Here is a 23,210-nt window from a genome sequence, read left to right as displayed (position 1 = left end):
GACCAGGAAAAGACCCAGTATCACAGGACCTCATCATCTGTGGAATATCATAAACAGCATAAATTGATGAACAGAAATAAATTCAGAGACATAGAAGCATTGAACAGACAGTCAAACTTCAGAGGGAAGTCCGGGAAGGGAGGGGTTAAGGGATCAACCAAAGGACTTATATGCATTCATATAAGCATAACCAGTGGACACAGACACTATGCGGGGTATGGGCATGTGCTGAGGCATGGGGGTGGCTGGTCAGAGCTCAATGGAGGAAAAAGGAGTTATATGTAATACTATATGTAATGCTTTAAACAATAAATAATTTAAAATAAGAATAAGAATAAAATAAAAAGAACTGTGACCTCCTGGTTTTTAGGTCAAGGCTCAACCACTGAGCAACACCAGCTGGGCTCATTATTTTAAAATTTACAAAAATACATATATTTTTTATTGTTGATAGCATTATCGATGTCTCCCATTTCTCCCTCTGTATATATTCTTGGGTGGATTTCTTGCATTCCTCCCACCTCCTTCCCCTCAGAGATCTGTTCATCGGCTCCTGTTAGCCAGGCCTCTGGTCCCATCTAGTCCCGCCCCAGGCCTCACTCTCTCTGCCACACACCTTCATTCCCATGGACTGGGATGCTAGTACTGTCCTGGGCGTTGAGGAAACTACATTACCCAGAAGGAACTGCACTTACACGGGCGGAGCTAAAGGGCAATTTGGTGTCTGCGCATCCGGTTAGGGCGGGACTTCCTGCTTCCTCCTCCCAGTGGACATTTTAACCTCTTAGGTCTGTTCACAGAGTCACAGGCTTCAGGGCGCTGGTCGGGAGCAGGAGGAGGCCTGGGGGGCAGCTGCCTGCGGTGCGGGGTGTGTCTGAGGCTCCTTGAGCCCCAACAGACCGAGATCGGGTCTCCGTGCCTCCCGGACTCCTCTCTGCTCACAGCGTTCCCACAGCCTGACCCCACTTCACCCTCCAGCCTGGGGGACCCGCGCCTCTCAGGTCCTGCCGCCCAGGTCCCAGCGTTCATAATGGTGAGTCCCTCGTGGTGACACATGGGTGATGGGGGAAGAGGGTGGAAGGCTGCAGTGCCACCTTGTGAGGACGTGATGGTGACACTGAGCTGGGAGGATTCGGAAACCCGGGCCTGTTTGGGTCTAAAGACAACAAAGATGAAGTGTGGTTTTGCACGAGGAGTTTTCCTTCCATTCTCAGGACAGTGGGTTGTGAAAGAAAGAGGGACATTCTCTGGGGTAAGGGTCTAACTTTTCCTAACATTGCTCAGAGGAAGAACAGACTAGAAGACAGAGGACAGCAGCTGTGGACAGGAAGGGGAAGTCCTGTAAATGGTAAGGGAACTGGCAAGAGTGAGCACTGAGGACTGAGCCCTGAGATCATACAGGATCTGGAGGGCACCTGGCCTCGGGGCTGGGCAAGGTACTGAGCAGCCTGAGCCATAGAGCCTGGTGGTTGCCAGGCTCCCAACACACCCTTTTCTTTCCAAAAATTCCTGCAAATGCAGAACCGTTAGGTGTATGGGTTTGTGGAGCTTATTTCAGGGCCTCTCACACTTGTGGCCTCTGAGATAGTGATGCGCTGGGACTGTCAACCCCTCCTGTAGCCCTTGGACCTGGGGACTTTGAACAGACACTGAGCACAGAATCCTAAGGCCACGACTAGGCCTTCATGGTGTACACCTTGTTCTTGGCCACCAGTGGGATGAGTGGCAGTTCTTCCAGGACATAGGTTCCAGAATGTGCCAAGGCTTGGAGTAAACAGTGAGCTGAATTAGTAACCTGCAGGTATGTTTTTTAAAATACATACATATTTTCATTGATTTTATATGTACAAATGAAGTGAGAGAGAGATGGAGAAACAGGGATGAGCAAGAAACAACGGTTGGTTGCCTCCTGCACAACCCCTACAGTGCATCCAGCTCACAACCCAAGCATGTGACTTTACCAGTGAAGGGGTCTATGCTCAACCAACTGAGACACATCAGCCGGGACTGTAGATCACTTACATACAGGGAATCATGGTCAGGTTGGTAATGGTAGTGGTCGCCCAGAAGGGATGTGTGAGCCAGAGGACTGGCTTTCTGCTGGGGCCACTGTTGGTTGGAGGTGGGTGTCACAACACAGCTTAGGGACAGACGTTGTTATGTAGAGTGTGGGGGACAGATAATGGTTTTTCGGTGGCCGAGGCCGAAAACTAATTAAAACAAGGTGAGACTAGGGCTGGGACATAGCAACTTTTCTAAACTCTCACCAGGATTTTGTTGTGACCCTGGGTGTGGCCTGGCTGTGGGAAGTTGCAGTCAGTCTTGTGGATTAGCTAAGAGGCTTGAGTGGTCATCTGTGAGACTCACTGGGCATGGTGCAGAGGGCCATCTGGGCTGGGGCTTCAGTGACGGTTAACTGAGAGATGTTGGCTGTGACTAGTGAAGAGACATCAAGTGCAGCATCACAGGAGGTGGCCTATGGATATCTGGGATCTGATTGTTGTTGTTAATAGTTGAGGTTGAAGGAAAAAAACAGCCATGGAGAGAGGCCTACATAGCAGGACTCAAGGCTGCCTCTATGAGTGTGGACTGTCAGAGTCTGGGCAGTGCTCGATCCTGATTCCATTTGGCAACCATCCTCTGGACCACACATGCTGAGTAATAAGTAAAAGCCAGCAGATGAGTATGGGGGCGGGGCTGTGGAAGTGCAGGTGTGAGAGAGGTGTGGTGGAAAGAGTGATGTGCACTTGGAGAGGGAATGTGAATTCATGGCCACAGCACCATGACATAAGAGAGAATGAAGGAAGAGTCTGTTTCTGGTGGTGCCTGGATGTAACAATAAGGTGAATTTTAGGGTAACTGCCTGTAAAGAAAGGGGTTTGGGTGCTACACTCTAGGTTAGGAGCTCAGATGCCATTTAACTAACCACCTGACTTTTGTTGTTGGGAGGAAACACTGGTTGATGGGAATGAGATACCATTCATCAGTGTTACCCAGGCGTGTAAATCTCCACTGGCATGGGTAAGGAAGAAGGGTAAGAGAGAAATAGATGTTGGAGGTGGTGAACTATAATTTTGGAAAAGAAGGTGATTATGAAATAACTTATCCTCACCATGGCTAATTTGCATTACCTTTGAAGGGGTGCCTCTGGGAATGAAGCTGTGTGAGAGAAGTGTTGTTCAAAGAACTATGTGCAGCCGATTGTGAAAAGTGATGGCCTCAGCACCTTGGGAATGGGGTCAAGAGGGTGAAGTGAGATGCCATGTTTTTGGTGTCTTAGAGGAACAACCCGAGGGTCTACAGGCTATTTCCTGAGAAGAACAGTATCAAATCACTCACACTCCCTTTATGGCCAACATCCCCCTCTAACCTATGTTTTTGACACCCACTCTATTGATAAGAGGCAGTGTGGCATACATGGGGGTCCAGAGCACAGGTAACTTCTATCTGCTCAACTTAATTTTCTAATGGAGGCATACCTAGGTTCTTATTTGGATCTGCTTTTTAAGGCTTTACTTAAGCATATGTATCACTGGCAAACAATGAAATGTACTTTACTGATGTGTACTCTTTGGTGAGTTTGAACATACGGATCACGCTCTGAAACGTTCACAGGTGAAATAAGCTTCTCTGTTACACATATCCATGGTGAGGCAAAAGTAGGCTTACAGTTGTGAGTATGCAAAACACAGTTTATTCTCTGTTCTTAAATAACTACGTTATATATTTTAAATGATATTTTTATTGATTTTTAGAGAGGAAGGGAGGAGGAGAGAAACATCAATCTTCCGGCTCCTGTAAGCCCACTACTGGGGATCCAGGAACGCATGTGCCCTGACCTGAAATTGAACCAGTGACATTTTAGTGAATGGAATGACGCTCAATTAACTGAACCACACTGGATATGGTGGTGTTTATACTGGTATTATCATTTATTAATTATTTTCAATACCAACAACTGTAAATCTACTTTTGCCACACCCTGTATTTACCTCATGCCCTTTTATTTTAATATGTTTTTATTGATTTCAGATAGGAAGGGAGAGGGAGAGAGAGATAGAAACATCAACCATGAGAGAGAGTCATTGATTGGTTGCCTCCTGCATGCCCCACTGGGGATCGAGCCCGCAACCCTGGCATGTGCCCTTGACTGGAATTGAACCTGGGACCTTTCAGCCCGCAGGCCAACGACCTATCCACTGAGCCAAACAAGCTAGGGCCCTCCTCCCCTTTCATCCTCTTTCTGCTTCCCAAGCCCTCCATGCTGGCATTGATATAACTTCTTTGAAATAGATTAGTTCATATTTTTCATTATTTGTAGGCATTATAAGGTGTATAATATTTAAGAAACACTGACATCCTTCATGCTACACAGTTATTTTGAGATTCACCAATGACATTTATGTAAATAGTTAATTTTTTGTTTCTAAGAAATATTGTATTATTTGGATTATCCACTTATCCTTTGATCTGTGTATGGTTTCGTTTCTTTTCACGTTTGGGGGTTTTATAAATAAATCTGCTGGCATTATTGTGCTGTTTTTTTCTACAGATACAAGTTTTTTTGTTGTTGTTGTTTTGATTTTTAATTTCTTTATTGATTAAGGTATTACATATTTGTCCTCATCCCCCCATTACCTTCCCAAGCCCCCCCCCCCACTCATCCCCCCCCTCCCTGTTGTCTGTGACAACTGGTTAGGCTTATATGCATGCATACAAGTCCTTTGGTTGATCTCTCCCCCTTACCCCCACCCTCCCCTACCTTCCCACTGAGGTTTGACAGTCTGATCGATGCTTCCCTGTCTCCGGGTCTGTTTTTGTTCATCAGTTTCTGTTGTTCATTATTTCCCCTAGATGATGAGATCATGTGATATTTATCTTTCATTGCCTGGCTTATTTCACTTAGCAAAATGCTCTCCATTTCCATCCATGTTGTTGCAAATGGTAGGAATTCCTTCTTTTTTAGCGCAGCATAGTATTCCATTGTGTAAATGTACCACAGTTTTTTAATCCACTCATCTGCTGATGGGCACTTAGGCTGTTTCCAGATCTTAGCTATGGTGAACTGTGCTGCTATGAACATAGGGGTGCATATATCCTTTCTGATTGGTGTTTCTAGCTTCTTGGGATATATTCCTAGAAGTGGGATCACTGGGTTAAATGGGAGTTCCATTTTTAGTTTTTTAGGAAACTCCATACTATTCTCCACAGTGGCTGCACCAGTCTGCATTCCCACCAGCAGTGCACGAGGGTTCCTTTTTCTCTGCATCCTCGCCAGCACTTGTCATTTGTTGATGATAGCCATTCTGACAGGTGTGAGATGGTACCGCATTGTCGTTTTGATTTGCATCTCTCGGATAATTAGTGACTTTGAGCATGTTTTCATGGGTTTCTTGGCCTCCCTTCTGTATTTTTTCGAAAAGATTCTATTTAGGTCCGTTTCCCATTTTTTGATTGGGTTGTTTATCTTCCTTTTGTTAAGCTGTATGAGTTCCCTATAATTGTTGGAGATTAAACCCTTATCGGTGATATCATTGGCAAATATGTGGGCTTTCTTGTTTTGCTGATGGTTTCTTTTGCTGTGCAAAAGCTTTTTATTTTGATGTGGTTCCATTTGTTTATTTTCTCTTTAGCTTCCATTGCCCTAGGAGCTGTATCGGTGAAGAAATTGCTTCAGCAAATGTCTGAGATTTCTCTGCCTGTGGATTCCGGTAGTATTTTTATGATTTCCCGTCTTATGTTTAAGTCCTTTATCCATTTTGACTTTATTTTTGTGTATGGTGTAAGTTGGTGGTCTAGTTTCATTTTTTTTTTGCATGTATCTGTCCAGTTTTCCCAACACCATTTATTGAAGAGACTCCCTTCACTCCATTGTATGTTCATGCCTCCTTTGTCGAATATTAATTGGGCACAGTGGTTTGGGTCGATTTCTGGGTTCTCTATTCTATTCAATTAGTCCATATGTCTGTTCTTGTGCCAGTCCCAGACTGTTTTGACAACAGTGGCTTTGTAATACAGCTTGAAAACTGGTATTGAGATCCCACCTACTTTGTTCTTCTTTCTCAGGATCGCTGCAGCTATTTGGGGTCTTTTTTTATTCCAGATGAATTTTTAGATAGTTCTTTCTTGGTCTGTGAAATATGCAGTTGGTATTTTAATGCGGATTGCATTGAACCTATAGATTGCTTTGGGTAGTACGGATATTTTGATGATGTTGATTCTACCAATCCATGAACAGGATATGTTCTTTGATCTCTTTATGTCTTCCTCTATCTCTTTTTTCAGTGTCCTGTAGTTTTTTGCATATAGGTCTTTTACCTCCTTAGTTAAGTTTATTCCTAGGTATCTTAATTTTTTTCGTGCAGTGGCAGATGGGATTGCTTTTTCAGTCTCTCTTTCTGTAAGTTCATTATTGGTGTATAGAAATGCCATAGATTTCTTGGCATTAATTTTGTATCCTGCTACATTGCCAAATTCATTTATTGAGTCTAATAATTTTTTGATGGAGGCTTTAGGGTTTTCTAAGTACAGTATCATGTCATCTGTGAATAAGGACAGTTTTACTTCTTCTTCTCTGATTTGGATGCCTTTTATTTCTTCTTCTTGTCTGATAACAATGGCTAGTATTTCCAGTAATGTGTTGAACAGGAGTGGTGAGAGTGGGCATCCCTGTCTTGTTCCTGTTGTTAGGGGAAATGGTTTTATTTTTTTGCCTATTGAGTGTGATGTTGGCTGTGGGTTTGTCCTATATGGCTTTTATGATGTTGAGGTATGATCCTTCAATCCCCACCTTCCTGAGAGTTTTTGTCAAAAATGGGTGTTGGATTTTGTCAAATGCATTTTCTGTGTCAATATATTTGACTATGTGATTTTTCTCCCTCTATTTGCTTATGTGATGTATCACGTTTATTGATTTGCAGGTATTGTACCATCCTTGCATCCCTGGGATAAAATCCTGCTTAGTCATGGTGTATGATCTTTCTGATGTACTGCTGGATCAGATTTGTTAGAATTTTGTTGAGGATTTAGGCATCTATGTTTATGAGGGATGTTGGCCTGTAATTCTCTTTCATTGTGTTGTCTTTATCTGGTTTTGGTATTAGGGTGATGCTGGCTTCATAGAATGAGCTTGGAAATGTTCCTTCCTCTTGAATTTTTGGAATAATCTGAAGGGGATAGATTTTAGTTCTTCCTTGAATGTTTGGTAAAACTCTCCTGTGAAGCCGTCTGGCCCCGGGCTCTTGTTTGCTGGAAGCTTTTTGATGACTGCTTCCATTTCTTCCATAGTTATCAGCCTATTGAGATTTTTAGATTCTTCCTGATTGAGTTTTGGAAGGTTGTATTTTTCTAGGAATATGTCCATTTCCTCCAGGTTGTCTAGTTTTTTGGAATAGAGTTGTTCATAGTATTTTTTAACAATCCTTTGTATTTCTGTGGAGTCTGTTGTTATTTTGACTCTATAATTTCTGATTTTGTTTATTTGGGTCCTATCTCTTTGCTTCCTGGTAAGCCTGGCTAGAGGTTCATCAATCTTGTTTATCCTTTCAAAGAACCAGCTCTTGGATTCATTGATATTTTGTATTTTTTTTTTTTTTTTTGGTCTCCGTGTCATTTATTTCTGCTCTAATCTTTATTATCTTTTTCCTTCTGCTCACTCTGGGCTTTTCTTGTTGTTCTCTTTCTAATTCTTTGAGTTGTAGAGTTAGATGATATATTACCATTTTTTTCTTTTTTTTTCTTTTTTTATGTAGGCCTGTAGAGCTATAAACTTCCCTCTCAGGACTGCTTTCGTTGTGTCCCATAGCATTTGCATTTTTGTGTTTTAATTGTCATTAGTCTCCAGGATGTTTTTAATTTCTTCTTTGATCTCATTGGTAGCCCAATCGATATTTAATAACATGTTATTCAGCTTCCAAGTGTTTGAGTATTTTGGATTGCTTTTATTGTAGTTTATTTCTTATATTATGCCATTGTGGTCTGAGAAGATGCTTGGTATGATTTCAATCTTCTTGAATTTGGGGAGACTTTGCTTGTGACCCAATATGTGGTCTATTTTTGAAAATGTTCCATGTGCACTTGAGAAGAATGTATATTCCGTGGCTGTGGGGTGAAATGTTCTGAAGCAGTCACTTAAGTCTATCTAATCAAGTGAGTCATTTAGGATTGCTGTATCTTTGCTGATTTTCTGTCCAGAGGATATCCAGTGAAGTCAGTGGTGTATTAAAGTTCCCTAATATGATTGTATTATTGTCGATCTCTCCCTTGATATCTTCCAGGAGATTTTTTATGTATTTGGGTGCTCCTAATTTGGGTGCATATATGTTTACCAGGGTTATATCCTCTTGTAGTATTGATCCCTTTAGTATTATGAAGTTGCCTTCCTTATCTCTTGTTATGGCCTTCACTTTGAGGTCTATTTTGTCTAATATAAGTATTGCTACCCCAGCTTTTTTTTTTTTTTTTCATTTCCATTTGCCTGGAAGATATTTGTCCATCCCTTCATTTTCAGTCTGTGTGAGTCCCTTGTTTTGAGGTGGGTCTTCTGTAGACAGCATATATATGGGTCATTTTTTTATTCATTCAGCCACTCGATGTCTTTTGATTAGAGCATTTAATCTATTTACATTTAAAGTTATTATTGAAAAGTACTTGTTTGAAGCCATTTTTATTTTTTTGAGCCTGTGTTCCTTCTTACCTTTTTATTTCTTCTTTTTACAGCATTCCCTTTAGCATTTCCTGCATTGCTGGCTTGGTAGTGATAAACCGCTTAGCCTTTTTTTGTCTGCGAAGCTCCTGATTTCCCCTTCAATTTTTATTGATAGTCTTGCAGGATAGAGTATTATTGGATTTAGATGCTTGTTTTGCATCACTTTGTATATCTCCTTCCATTCCTTTCTAGCTTGATGTTTCTATTGAGAAATCATTTGATAATCTGATGGGGGATCCTTTATAAGTAACTCTCTGTCTCTCTCTTGCACCCTTTAAGATTCTCTCTTTGTCATTAACATTTGCCATTGTAATTATGGCGTGTCTTGGTGTGGGTCTTTTGGGGTTCATCTTGCTTGGGACTCTGTACTTGTGTAACTTTTTTCTTCTCCATATCAGGGAAGTTTTCTGTCATTATTTCTTCAAATAGATTTTCTAATCCTTGCTGCTCTTCATGTCCTTCTGGCAGCCCTATTATACGTATGTTATTTCGTTTTGCATTGTCCCAAAGCTCCCTTAGGCTCTCCTCCTGCTTTTTCATTTTTTTCTCTATTTGCTGTTCATATTGGGCTTGTTTTTGTACTTTATCTTCTAATTCACTAATTCAGTCTTCTGCTTCTTCCAGTCTACTGTTGAAGCCTTCCATGGTGTTTTTGATTGTAGCTATATCATTTTTCATTTCTTCCTGATTTTTGCATAGATTGTTGATTTTCTCATCCATCCAGTGTATGAACTGTATGACCATTACTCTGTATTCTTTTTCTGTCATGTTGCATGCTTCCGTTTCACTTATTTCCTTTCTTGGCGATTCCTCCTTTTATTTCCTCTGGGATTGTTTTGTTGTCTCCTCATTTTGACTATCACCAGAGTCGCGGGGGCCTGGGCCATGTGCAGTGGGAGTTTTGCACCCCCAAGTGTCACTGAAGAGCTCTGACACCATGACGTGCAGCTGCTATGGGATGGTGTGAGCCACGCTCGCCCCGCGTCAGTCACAGGCGCTTAGTGTGGCCTCGTGTGTGCACCTAGAATCTGGGGCCCGGCCTGTGTCACGTTGAAACAGAGAACCTGCTTAGGTGTGCCAACAATCAAAGTCCCCTAATGCGTGTCAGGAGTCAGATGCTTCCTGTGTCCGCGCTGAGAATCGAGTATCAGAGTCTCTGTTGCTTGGTGCTACCTCGCACCGAAAATTAGGGTCCCTGTGTGTGCATGCGCTAAGAATTAGAGTCACTTGCTCTTAGTGTGAATGTACTGGGAATCAGGGATCCCAGGCGCATGCAGTGAGAAACAGAGTCTAGTCCCTGGTGCTCATTGCTGCCCCTTGCGTGGAGATTCAGGGTCCCCGATCTGCTTGGGAGACTGGGTTGCACAGTCGCACTGTGTTGGCAGGAGGTCCACTCTTGCCCTGCGGAAAACAGCCTCTGTGTGCGCTTGCCCTGAATCAAAGTCAGGTGGCACTGCTGCTCAGTGTGGGTGTGGGGTCTGGTTCCGCGGGTGTGCACTGCGGGAAACAATCTCCCCGTATCCATGCACTTAGGTTTAAATTCAGTGCTGCCCCTTTGTGTGTTCACGGGTTCTGGTCTTGGGGAACAAACTCCCCAAGTTCTGACGTCCAGGTTCAAATTCAGCGCAGCCTCCCTGCTTGGGTGCAGGGTCTGGTCTTGGGAAACAAACTTCCTGAGTTTGTGCCCCCAGGCTCAAATTCAACACTGTCTCCCCACATGGGTATGGGATTTGGTCGCAGAAAACAATCTCCCCAAGGTTGTGTACCTCGGCTCAAATTCAGCACATCCTGCCTGGGCGTGGAGCCTGGGTGAGGGAAACAAACTCTCTGGGTTTGCACGTCCAGGTTCAAATTCAGCACAGCCTTTCTGCCAGGGTGTAGGGCAGGCGTCCTCAAGCTATGGCCCGTGGGCCACATGCGGCCCGCCGAGGAGATTTATCCGGTTCGCCTGGTGCCGCTGCCTGTCCTGCTTAGCAGCCGACTTGTCCTGGGCCCGCAGTGCGCATAGGAATTTGTTGATAGTTTTTTTTTTTTAAACTATAGTCCGGCCCGCCAACAGTCTGAGGGACAGTGAACTGGCCCCCTGTTTAAAAAGTTTGAGGACCCCTGGTGTAGGGTCTGGTCGTGGGAAACAATCTCCTCGGGTTTGCACCCCCAGGCTGAAATTCAGCACTGTCTCCCTGCATGGGTGCAGGATCTGGTCGCAGAAAATAATCTCCCCAAGGTCGCACACCTATGCTCAAATTCAGCACAGCCTCCCTGCCTGGGCGTGGAGTTTATTTGTGGGAAACAAATTCCCCTAGTTTGCACATCCAGGTTCACATTCAGCGCTGTCTCCATGCCCTGTGTGGGCGTGGGATCTGGTCGCAGAAAACAGTCTCCCCAAGGATGCATGCCTAAGATCAAATTCAGCACAGTCTCCCTGCCTAGGCATGGAGCCTAGTTGCAGGAGACAAATACCTTGATTTAAAGCATCCAGGCTCAGATTCAGCGCTGTGTCCCTACCCTGCATGGGTGCGGGATCTGATTGCAGAAAACAGTCTCCCCAAGGATGCGCACTTAGGGTCAAATTCAGCAGTCTTCCTGCCTTGGCACAGAGCCTGCTCACGGGAAACAAACTTCCCCTAGTGCACAAGTCCAGGCTCAGATTCAGTGCTGTCTCCCTGCCCTGCGTGGGCGTGGAATCTGGTCTCTGCAAACAGTCTCCCCAAAGATGTCACTTAGGGTCAAATTCAGCAGTCTCCCTGCCTTGGTGCGGAGCCTTCTCGCAGGAAACAAACTTTCTGTGTCCGACACCAAGACTTAAAGTCAGGTAGAGCTGCCACTGCTGTGTGTTTTCAGAAAGCCCTATTGTTAGTGCAGGGTCTGGCAGTTCCGATCCGGTCCCACGGGGACAGTGCAGGAGGGGGATTGGCTTTGTGACTCACAGAAATCTGCAGCTGGGGTGCCTGGAGTCATGGTGTCTGCAGCTGTGCTCCCAGATCTTCTACCAGAACAGCTGTATGGTACTGGTTTGCTACCGAGACCAGACTGTGTGGTGGCGTGGCTAGGATCCTAGTCTCAAACACTTATGGTTTTCAAGATGGCATGGTTTCTGTGCCGCCGGTGTTCTCCCCGCCAGATATATGTTTTACAAATTGATTCTATTAGCTTCTTAAGTAAAAAAAGACAGGCATCAACTGAGTTCAAATGAAGAAGACAACTGTTTTAGAGGATGGCTCTATATTTAACTCTATGTTCTTCAAAATTCAATACCTTAATTATTTTTTTCTTTTTTAATCCTCAGCCAAGGATATGTTTATTGATTTTTGAGAAAGAGGAAGAGAGAGAGAGAGAAAGGAAACAACGGTGTGAGAGGAACATGGATCACTTGCTTCCTGTACATGCTCTGACTAGGGATCAAATCCACAATCTTTTTGGGGGGTTAGGGTGTTATGAGATGATGCTCCAACCAACTGAGCCACGTGGCCAGGAAACACTATAATTCTTAATGTTTCCTTCAAACCATGTATTAGTAGGACTCAGCATTTGAGAGAGTGTTTCTGTTGCATGTGTGAGTATTGGTTGTATGTGTGAATTTGCTGCTACTTTGTGTGTGCCTGATTGTATCTGTGTGTGTTTTTATTCCCTTTGTGTCACTCTTCTGTCTCCATGTATGTCTCTTCTTTTGTGTGCCGGTGTGTGTCCACTGTGTGTGTTGGTGTGCCTTCTGACATTGTCTTGGTGTCCCCATGTGATCTTATCTGTGTGTTTGTGTGTGTTCCCCTCAAAGTGATGTCCAAGTCTGTAGTCTGGGTCTGTGTGAGCCTGGGCACAAGCTCTGTTCCTGAGAACCCGTCTTTGCCTGGGGGTGTTCTGTGCCTGTGCGTTTCTCTGCTTATGGTGTCTGTATGTTCCCTGTGAGATTGTGTATGTGTGCACCCCAACAACAGGCAAATGCATAGGCAATCTCCATAGGGTTGATTTAGAGGATAGTATGTTCATCTTCCTTGCTTCCCAAGCTGAGCCCCTTTTTCACCTGCTCTTCCAAGCCTCTGTTTTACCCCTTTGGTTCCCATGTCAGGCTTATGGGTGGATGAAGTGAAGGGTCATAGAACCCCAGTCTGAGCAAAGGTGGGGAATTGGGGGAGACTCTGATGGCAGAAAGAAGGTATAGAATATGGAGGTGCTGTTTTGGAAGTACTCTAAGCCTTCGGGGAGGATCGGGGAGATCTTGGATCCTTGAAAGGAATCAGTGGATGTGTGTATATGGGGGGAAGAATTCTAGGTTCCTGATTCCCCCGTAGGAATGAATAACTGGAGAGGGCTAGGAGAGTTTAGTGGTCTTCCTGGTCCCTGATGAGCAGGTCAATTTCTTGCCCATGTGTAAGCTAGGCTGATACTTCATAGGGAATGTGCCTGGGGCTGCTCAGAGCATCAGTTTTTGACATCTGGGCTCTCATAATTTACTAGGTGAGCTTGGACACCCAGGAACATTGGGATGAGGAGGGAAAATTAGGCCTAGTGCTCTCTCCAATGAGGATGGAGAGAACTATGGAGCGGCCACATTTAGCACAAGTTCAGGCACAGAATGAATGGATACCTAGTAGCAACATTGGTGTTAATGTCAGCATTTTGACAATTAGCCCCACCTGAAGGAGCACTCACCTGGCCAATGCAAAAGATAGAGACTTGGAGGTAGAGTAGTGATTGATGCTGATTTCAAAGAACATGGATGCTGGAATGCTTCAAGTCCTGTATCCTTCCCAATCACATTCTTAACATGTGGGTCTTCACTTCAGCAATAATGGGGGAAGCGAGACAGCCAGGAATTTATCAAAGGTCACGCTCAGAAATGGGTTCTAAGTTTGCTGCCAATGATATCTAACCAGTCTCCTTTTGTTGAAGTTAACTCCTTTGAATCTTGACCGTGATGGTTTTAGGCAGCTCTGGGACAAAGTCCACGTGGATGAAGAAAGAGAGAACCATACTGGCTTTTTCCACTGTCATTGCCTACCAAAACCCACCCATCTCCTTTGCCTCTGCACAGCCCCAAAAGAGGTGGCCACGTGTGATCACAGAAATGAGGCCCATCAAGAAGGTCAAGTTCTCATCCTGACCCCCTGAATTGTGCTTTGATCAATGAAATATGCTGGGAGTGAAGCTGTCACTTCTAACAGAAAAATCTGGAAGCACTGAGAGTGGCCACTGTCGCTGTCCATCTCTGAGTATGAAGGAGGTATCTACATGGTGGGTTCCTTTTGTACCAGTCCCAGGAGAACCAGGGAGGACATGTAGCATAACCAAGAAAGGGACCTTCTTTAGTTTGTTATCCACAATAATATCTAGCCCATCCTAATGGTTATACATTACCAACTCTACTCTCTAGGATGCAGTAGAGCCTAACATAGGAGCCAGAGCTCTGTTGTTAGAGACACACGGGTTTGACTTCTAGTCCTGCCTTTTATTAAACTTCACAAGCAGTCGATTTACCTTGAAATAGTAATGCAAGTGAAGCATTGAATCCCGGGCCTTGCACATGTAGTAAACATTCAGTAACTCTTAACCCCATAGCTTCACAATGTGTACTGACTACAAACATGTAGACAATCTAGGAAATGTCAACTTGTTCATCTATGTATGTTTTCATATTTTGTTTTTAAACAAATAGGATAGGATTATGTATATTTTATCTTAATAATGTGATATTTTTTGTTAAAACTAAAAAATGTGAAAACTGGAGTGGGTCTCTGGTTGAGCGTAGTCCCATGAACAGAAAGGGTACCAGTTTGATTTCTGGTGAGGCACAAGCCAGGCTTTCTTGGTGGATTCCCAGTCGGTGGGAGGGGCCATGCAGGAGGCACAAGTCAGTGTTTCTCTCTTTACCTTTCCCTTCTACTCTCTATACTAAAAATCAAATAAAAAGGATAAAAACAATACATCCATTCAGATTTGTGGTCTTCAGGAATAATTGAAATAATGTTTTCCACCCCAGTGAGCATTCTGAAATGCTCATAGAATCTGAAATAATATCTCCAAATAAGAGATCAGTTGCACTTCCCAGAAGCCTGGAACCAGCCACCAAATCCGAAAATTACCAGTTCCCAGTGCCCCTGGGGCGCTCCAATACCAATGTTTGCAATGATCAGTCAGTGACTGGGATCCTAATGCCACCTGCTGGGCCAAAAAAACGTAAGTTACCCAAAGGGCAAGGCGCCCAATGATGGCTGTGTTTAGCCAATGAAAGCCCAGAACAGGTGTATTTACCTGTGGTGATTGGCTGGCTATTACTTTCAGCTTCTTTCTCAAGGTGGGCATTTTGAGCTCTTTGTTGTGTTAACATATTCATAGGCTCCAGTGCTGGATCACAAGAGGATGAGGCATCAGAGGCAGAGCCCCCCTTGTGCAGTGGTTTGTCTGAAGCTTGTTGAGCAGCAACAGCCAGTATTGAGGCCTATGTGCCTCCCTCACTCCATTTTTCTTGCAGAGTTCTATTCCTCCTCATTCCATTTACCCTGCATCCTTGGGTGCCTGTCAGGTCCTGAAGCCCAGGTCACAACATCCAGAACAGTGATGTGGGTGATAGATGGTGTGAGGGATGAAAGAGGGTGACAGGCTGCAATGCCACCTTGTAAGGTTTCGGTTGGTGCGGCTGAGCTGAAAGAATTCAGGAATCCTGGGCTTGTTTTGTATCCAAAGGCAAAAAAGCAAACAAGGCGAAATATTGTGTGAGAAGTTTCAGTTTCATTCTCAGGAACCTAGGGCCATCGATGGTGGAGAATAAATGAGGGACGTTATCTGAAGTAGGGTTCTTAACTTCCCAACTGCTCAGAGGAAGAAGAACCTAGAAGGGAGAGGATACCAGCAGGGGGCAGGAATGAGAAATCCTTTGAAAGATAGCAAACTAGGCAAGAGTGTGCCTTTAGGACTGAGGCCCTGATGTAATGTGGTCATCTCCAGGTCATCTGGCCCTGGGCCTAGGGAAAGGTACTGAGTGGCCAGAGCCCATGGATCCTGGCAGTGTCTGCAAGGCTCTCAACAGACCTTTGCTTTCCACAAATTCCTGCAAATGCAACATCGCTTAGGGGTACTGGTTTGTGGAGCTTATTTCAGGGCCTCACACTCTTGTGGCCTCTGAGATAGTGGAGTCCTGGGACTCTCCTGCCACTCTTCCAGCCTTTGGGCCTGGGAAGCTCGAACAAACACTAAGCCCAGATCCTAAGTTCAGGTCTAGAGTTGTATGAAGTACTCCCTCAATTTGGCAATTAGAGGAATGAGATGTGGGAGGTCCTCCCAGAATGTGTAAACACATGGAGTAAAGACCAAACCTGTTCAGAGAATTGCAGGCATCCTCTTTTCAAAAATAGGGAGGTAGCCCTACCGGGTTGGCTCAGTGGATAGAGTGTCGGCTTGTGGACTGAAGGGTCCCAGGTTCGATTCCGGTCAAGGGCATGTACCTTGGTTGCGGGCACATCCCCAGTAGGGACTGTGCAGGAGGCAGTTGATCGATGTTGCTCTCATCGATGTTTCTAACTCTCTATCCCTCTCCCTTCCTTTCGGTAAAAAATCAATAAAATATTAAAAAAAGTCTTTAAAAATAAATAAAAAGAGGGACGTATTAAAAATGGGAGAAAATCAGATCTAGAGGAGCTTTGTGACAACTTTAGAGTCTGTTCTGCAGGTGATGGGAGTATGGCAGATTTGCAGAAGTGGTGACAGGTGATCTGAACCAGATCTCATTAGACTCTTGGTGGCTGCAGCATGATGAACAATATGCCTGTGAGGGAGGAGGCAGAAAGACTAGGAAGGAAGCAGCTGTGATAGATTGGTGGAGGATGATGGTAACTGGCTCACGATGGTGGCTGTGGAGATGGAAGTAGCAGTTGCCTTCTGGATCGGTGATTTAGGTGTGGCCACCTGGATTTTCTAATGTTGGGGTTGAGAGAGACAGAGAAGTAATAGTATCAATTGAAATTAAGGCTTGGATTTAGCACCCGAATATATGGAAACACATTCAACTTAGACGGAGAAATTCATAGTAGGAAGTGTTATGTTCATAGGAGATACAAAAACTTTTATTTTCTGGCCTGTTAGGGTATTTCAGAGAGCAGTTCAAGAGCATCTAGAATTCTGATGAGAGTTCAATAGGAAGACTTCCTTAAATGTAGTGGAAAATATATAGACCACATAGGAGTTGTAGAACACCTTTGTTTGTGTGTGTGTGTGTGTGTGTGTGTGTGTGTGTGTGTGTGTGTGTTTAGAATTGGATGCCAAAGAGTATTTCAAACAAGACGAGACTGTGGTTGGTGCTTATTTTCTTCTCTAAACACTTACCAGGTTTTGTTTTTCTTTGTTTTTTGTTTTTTGTTTTTTGTTTTTTTATTACCATCGCTGTGGCTGGGTTGTTGCAGTCAGTTTAGCGGAATTGCTTAGGGGCATGAGTGGTCATCTCTGAGATCACTGGGCATGGGGTAGAGGCCACAAGTGATGGGATTTAAGTGACGAAAGGCTGAGACTGGTGAAGAGACATCAAGTGCAGCACCAGTGGAGGTGGTCTCTGAATATCTGAGATCCGATGTGGTTCACATTAGGTGAGGTGGGAGGGAAAAAAACAATCAGGGATGGAAACCTTCAGTGCAGGACACAACACTTCCTCTCTGGTTGTGAACTATGAGATTATGGGTAGTACATCACCCAGTTTAAATTTTCTAGGCATTCTCTGGGTCATACCTGCTCAATAGTGAGTATGAGGCCAATGAGTTGAGTATGGGTGCTTAGGATATGGGAGTGCAGGTGTGGGACAGGTGTGGTAGGAAAAAATGTCATGCACTTGGAGAGGGTATGTAAATTTATGGCTGCAGGGCCCTGACATTAACATAATAATGAAAGAAGGGTGAGTCCATTTCTGGTGGGGACTGGATGGTATGACATGGGGAATTTTAGGGTAATTCCTGAAAAGAGAAGTTGTTGTAGTTCTGCATGCCAGATGAAGAGCTTACTATACACACACACACACACACACACACACACACACACACACACACACATTCAACTGCCATTTTTTGTTGAGGGCTGCCCCAGTGATCAATAGGAATGAGATAGCATACATCAGTGTCACCTGTGCTTGAAAACCTCCACTGACATGAGCAAGGGAGACGATAAGAGGGAAATACATTATAGAGGTGATAAATTAGAATTTTGAAAGAAGAAGCTAACTAGGTAAAAACCTGTCCTTGTCACAGCATTTTCGTATTGCCAGTGAGGTTGTTCCTCTTGGAATGAAGCTGCATGGGAGGAGTGTGGTTCAAAGAATTATGTGATGAAACATGATGTACTGAAATGTAATGGCCTCAACAATCTGCGTTTGGAGTCAGAATGGTGAAGTGTGATGCCATGTTTTATGGAGTCTTGGAGGGAAAATTCAGAGAAAACAAGCATATTACCTGACAAGACCAGTGCCAAATCACTCACACTCCCTTTATGTCCAACAGCTCTCATAACGCTAAGGTCCTGACACCCACTGTAATTGAGAAGGGGCAGTGTGACTCACATTGAGCCCCAGAGCACAGGTATCTTCTATTTGCTCAACTCCCTTTATTGTTGTGGAAGACACAGCATCAGTAGGAATATAAGGATAGATTGAATTTTATGGGACCGAGGCCTGGTATCTTCTCTGATGTGGGGAGTAGAGGGAGCAGATGGATGTGGTGAGTTAACAACATGACAGAATTGGAATATTAGAAGAGATCTGATCATGGCTGTACTGTCCCCATTTTGACAGGATATGCACTTTGAGGACGTGATCATTGCCTTTTCTCAGGAGGAGTGGGTGCTCCTTGATGAGGCTCAGAGACATCTGTACTGCGATGTGATGCTGGAAGTGTTTGCACTTGTTGCATCTGTAGGTAAGAACTTCACATCTCAGTGTCCTGAGGTGATGTTCTCTCTTACTTTATTCTCCAGGCATAGCACTCTCTGTCTCACAGCCAGACCATAGGTTCTGCAAATATTCCTAACTGTCTTTTCAAATGTACTATGGCTGCCAGTGCTGAGCACTGTGGAAAGCCCTGAGCAATAGACTCCACAAACTTCTCTTACAGCGTTTGCCTCAGCAAGTGCAGGAAGTTTCTGGGAGTAAGGGGTCTTACAGACAGCTTAATTGATCCCACCTGCTGTTTCTTCCTGGGAGGGTGACTATATTCAGATCCATGGCTTCCATTTCTACCCCTTTCCTATAGCTAAATTCCTGGGTGACTATCTGTGCCAGGTTATGGTCTTTACTTGCATGAACCATGTACTGTTCCTGTAAGACCCTCTTTCAAAGCAGGAACCAGCTCTTTTCCATCAGTGTTCAGATGGAGGTGCCACTCGCTACACCACATTTCTACCTTATCTTTTACCTACTTTCCTCCTTCTGACATGTCATTTCACCTGTGACTTCCTGGCTTCCGGCTATGTTTACCTTTATGGCATTTTTACATCATCTGCTCCTCTGCATTGCTGCCTCTGCTGTATTCTTTAACACTGACTTACACATGTGTTATGAAGTGCACTTACATGCTTAAGAAGGTTTCAAACACCAGCTACTCGTTTATGGAATTTTTTTTCAAATAAGAGATAAGGAAAATTCTGCAGTTTTTCTATGTCACCTGCAGACAAGCCCTGCTGAACACTGTTAAGCTAAGGAAGGGCTGGAAGTCTTACCTCTCTTCCATGTGGTGCTTCCCATCTTTGTGTCATATTCCTGGTGTGGTCTTCCTTCCTTTCGGATCTGCAGAGGCCCAGAACTTCACAGAAGCCTCTTATTAATGCTTCCATCACATCCCTTCTTTTCTGAAAATTGCATGGAGCCCAGGTGTCATTACTGGCAACACACTTTTGTAATGGAAATTCCTCCTGTCCCCACAGTCCTCAATCATTTTCTCACCATTTTTCTGTTTTCAGGTGGTTGGCATAAAAAGGATGAGGAGGAGGCCTGTTCTGATCAGAGTGTATCTGTACAAGGAGAGTCACATGTCAGGGCTTCTAACACAGCTCCAGCAATCCAGAAGTCACATTTCTGTAAGCGGTGTTTCACAGTGTTAAAAGATATTTTGTACCTGACTGAGTTACAAGCAGAATACTTTGAGCACAAATGCTTCTTCAGTGACTCATGTGTGAGAGACTTCTGTTTCAGTGCAAACCCTTACCAGCAACAGAAGGATGTCAGTGAAGAGACCTCCTGGAGAGAAACTATGGACAGACCCTCATTTGTTACCAGGTGTAGCTTCTATTTATCAGAGGTACCTTCAAACAACAGGGAGGTTAGGGAAGATATCCAATCTCCCTCAGAGCTTCTCCAGGCGCCGGCCTCTCAGAACACTGAGGAGCCACACAGTGGCTGTGAGGTTTCACAAGAATATCTCAGTGTGAAAAGTCATCACCAATGGGCTGAATGTGAAAAAGCTGCCAGCAAGAAACAGAAAGTTGTTGAATGTCATGGTGTCTGTTCTGGAGAACTGATTTATGATTGTGACAAATGTAGGAATGTTTTCAGAGGCATCTTTAACCTCATTCAACATAAGAGAGTTCAAAGTGGAGAAAAACCATATGAGTGTACAGATTGTGGGAAGTCCTTCTGTCAGAGTTCTAAACTCATTCAACATCATAGAATCCTCACTGCGGAAAAGCCTTATAAGTGTAGTGAATGTGGGAAGTCCTTCAGATATAAGTCTTCTTTGGATAAACACCAGCGAGTTCACACTGGAGAAAAGCCATATGAGTGTACAGATTGTGGGAAGTCCTTCAGATGTAAGTCTAATGTCAAGAAACACCAACGAGTTCACACTGGAGAAAAGCCATATGAATGTACAGATTGTGGGAAGTCCTTTAGTGAGAGGTATAAACTCATTCAACATCAGAGAATTCACACTGGAGAAATGCCTTATAAGTGTAGTGATTGTGGGAAGTCCTTCAGATGTAAGTCTAATGTCAAGAAACACCAACGAGTTCACACTGGAGAAAAGCCGTATGAGTGTACAGATTGTGGGAAGTCCTTCAGTGAGAGGTATAAACTCATTCAACATCAGAGAATTCACACTGCAGAAAAGCCTTATAAGTGTAATGAATGTGAGAAGTCCTTCAGATATAAGTCTTATTTCAATAGACACCAGCGAGTTCACACTGGAGAAAAGCCATATGAGTGTACAGGTAGTAAGAAGTACTTCAGTAAGAGTTCTAAACTCATTCAACATCAGAGAATTCACACTGGAGAAAAGCCATTTGAGTGTACAGGTTGTGGAAAGTTTTTCCGTGCGATTTCAACCCTCATTAAACATCAGAGAATTCACACTGGAGAAAAGCCTTACAAGTGTAGTAATTGTGAGAAGTCCTTCAGTAGTAAGTCTGATGTCAATAGACACCAGCGAGTTCACACTGGAGAAAAGCCATATGAGTGTACAGATTGTGGGAAGTCCTTCCGTGAGAGTTCTAAACTCATTCAACATCAGAGTATTCACACTGGAGAAAAGCCTTATAAGTGTAGTGAATGTGGGAAGGCCTTCGGACGTAAGTCTGATGTCAATAGACACCAGCAAGTTCACACTGGAGAAAAGCCATTTGAGTGTACAGATTGTGGGAAGTCCTTCAGACGTAAGAATAATGTCAAGAAACACCAACGAGTTCACACTGGAGAAAAGCCATTTGAGTGTACAGATTGTGGGAAGTCCTTCAGTCAGAGTTGTATAGTCATTCAACATCAGAGAATTCACACTGCGGAAAAGCCTTATACATGTAGTGAATGTGGGAAGTCCTTCAGATATAAGTCTAATGTCAATAAACACCAACGAGTTCACACTGGAGAAAAGCCATATGAGTGTACAGATTGTGGGAAGTCCTTCAGTGAGAGGTATAAACTCATTCAGCATCAGAGAATTCACACTGCGGAAAAGCCTTATAAATGTAGTGAATGTGGGAAGTCCTTCAGATGTAAGTCTACTGTCAAGAAACACCAACGAGTTCACACTGGAGAAAAGCCATGTGAGTGTACAGATTGTGGCAAGTCCTTCAGTCAGAGTTCTAAACTCATTCGACATCAGAGAATTCACACTGCGGAAAAGCCTTATAAGTGTAGTGAATGTGAGAAGTCCTTCAGATATAAGTATTATTTCAACAGACACCAGCGAGTTCACACTGGATAAAACCCATATGAATGTACAGTTGGGAAGACCTGGAGTGAGAATTCTAAACTCATTCAACATCAGAAGGAGAATCTATGATGCACTTTTATCTCAATATGATCCCTTTTTATCAGGAGATACACTCTGCTAGATTCCTCAAGTTTCCGGTACAAGTGAGGCTTTACTGAGCTGCCTACAATGGCTATCCTGCCCAGGTCTACTATGTGATTGATGTCACTGTGAAGGTTTATGGCTGCAGTGATTTCTCCTCTACCACCTGGCTCACATGTACAGTGTGAATCAGTTACAAACCTGCATGCTCTTTTGTGCTTGAGTAAATTCTCAATACTCTGAACACACCCTAGGAAATTTGGCACAGTGGATAAAGTGTTTGTCTGTAGACAGAAGGGTGCTGGTTTTGATTCCAGTCAAGGGCACATGCTGGGGTTGTAGGCTTGATCCCCAGTGGGGTGCATGCAGGAGGCAGCTGATCAATGATTGCCTCTCATGAAATTCTTTTTTATAAAGGAACAACTTGCGAAATTTAAATAAAGTTACAGATTTGTAAATAAGTAAATACATAAATAAATACTCTGAACTCTTGGCAGTGTCTTCATTCCTTCCTCTCTGACTAGGGAATGGGCTTGACTCAGGGTTTGTCCAGAATACCCATCAACAGCAAAGAAGTAGTCCCTCTTAATGTGGTTCTCACATTATGCTGTGATGATTGGCTTATGTTCTAGTTCACCAATCTGAACCCCACTGGCTCTGGTTTATGATATTTCAGTAAAGGTGTTTTTTCTGTTGTACCTTTAATTGTGTTGGTTCTATTCACTGCCTGCCATGATTTGAAAGCACTATTGTGATCTGTCAGTATGTAAATGTGAACAGATATTGTGGGGACGTCAAACCTTCAGTGCTTCGGAAGGGAGAGAATGATGGCAGAAAATCAGTCTTTGTCCACAACCTGCTTATTTTGCATTGCTGCCCAAGGCCTTGTAAGAAAGACTGCATGACTTTGTAGTTTTAATTTACACCCCTGTACCTTGGTTATTGGTGAGGTCAGTGGTCACCCAGAAGAGGAGGATTTTGCTGTCCTTCTGTTCACAATAGGAATTATGTTCTGTTCACAGTATGTGTTACATATGTATCAGCAATGTTTAGGGGAACTCCTCCCCACGGAAAGCAAAGGAGACGTGTCATGAAGTACGAAATTTCATAGTCTTGTGACACTTGTTTTAAGACTCTGAGGTTAAACTACTATTGAGACAGAAACACTATATTCAGAGCGATGGGAAAAACTGAAGTAAATTAGATTGAAAATGTCTGCTTTGAACGTAAATCCAAAAATATTCCTGGGCCTATGG

General features: G+C 43.8%; 1 protein-coding gene across 1 annotated transcript; it reads left to right on the top strand.

Moving 5' to 3' along the window:
• The first annotated feature begins 749 nt into the window (after nucleotides 1-749).
• On the top strand, nucleotides 750-22,441 carry LOC308239007 (uncharacterized protein). Its single transcript, XM_080651563.1, has 3 exons — nucleotides 750-1,033; nucleotides 18,468-18,591; nucleotides 19,631-22,441. Exons 1-3 carry the CDS (start codon nucleotides 1,031-1,033, stop codon nucleotides 21,862-21,864), a joined length of 2,361 nt encoding a protein of 786 aa, XP_080507689.1. The 5' UTR covers nucleotides 750-1,030; the 3' UTR covers nucleotides 21,865-22,441.
• The last annotated feature ends 769 nt before the right edge of the window (nucleotides 22,442-23,210 follow it).

The sequence above is a fragment of the Plecotus auritus genome, assembly GCF_963455305.1.
Source record: "Plecotus auritus genome assembly, chromosome: 15".
Classification (NCBI taxonomy): domain Eukaryota; kingdom Metazoa; phylum Chordata; class Mammalia; order Chiroptera; family Vespertilionidae; genus Plecotus; species Plecotus auritus.
Note: the sequence above shows the minus strand (reverse complement) of the source record. Positions and strands in the feature narration are given on the sequence as shown.

What these genes read in the sequence shown, in the direction of transcription:
- LOC308239007 (XM_080651563.1), top strand. An exon ending in TGCACTTGTTGCATCTGTAG is followed by an intron (nt 18,592 to 19,630) that starts GTAAGAACTTCA and finishes TTCTGTTTTCAG; the next exon opens with GTGGTTGGCATAAAAAGGAT.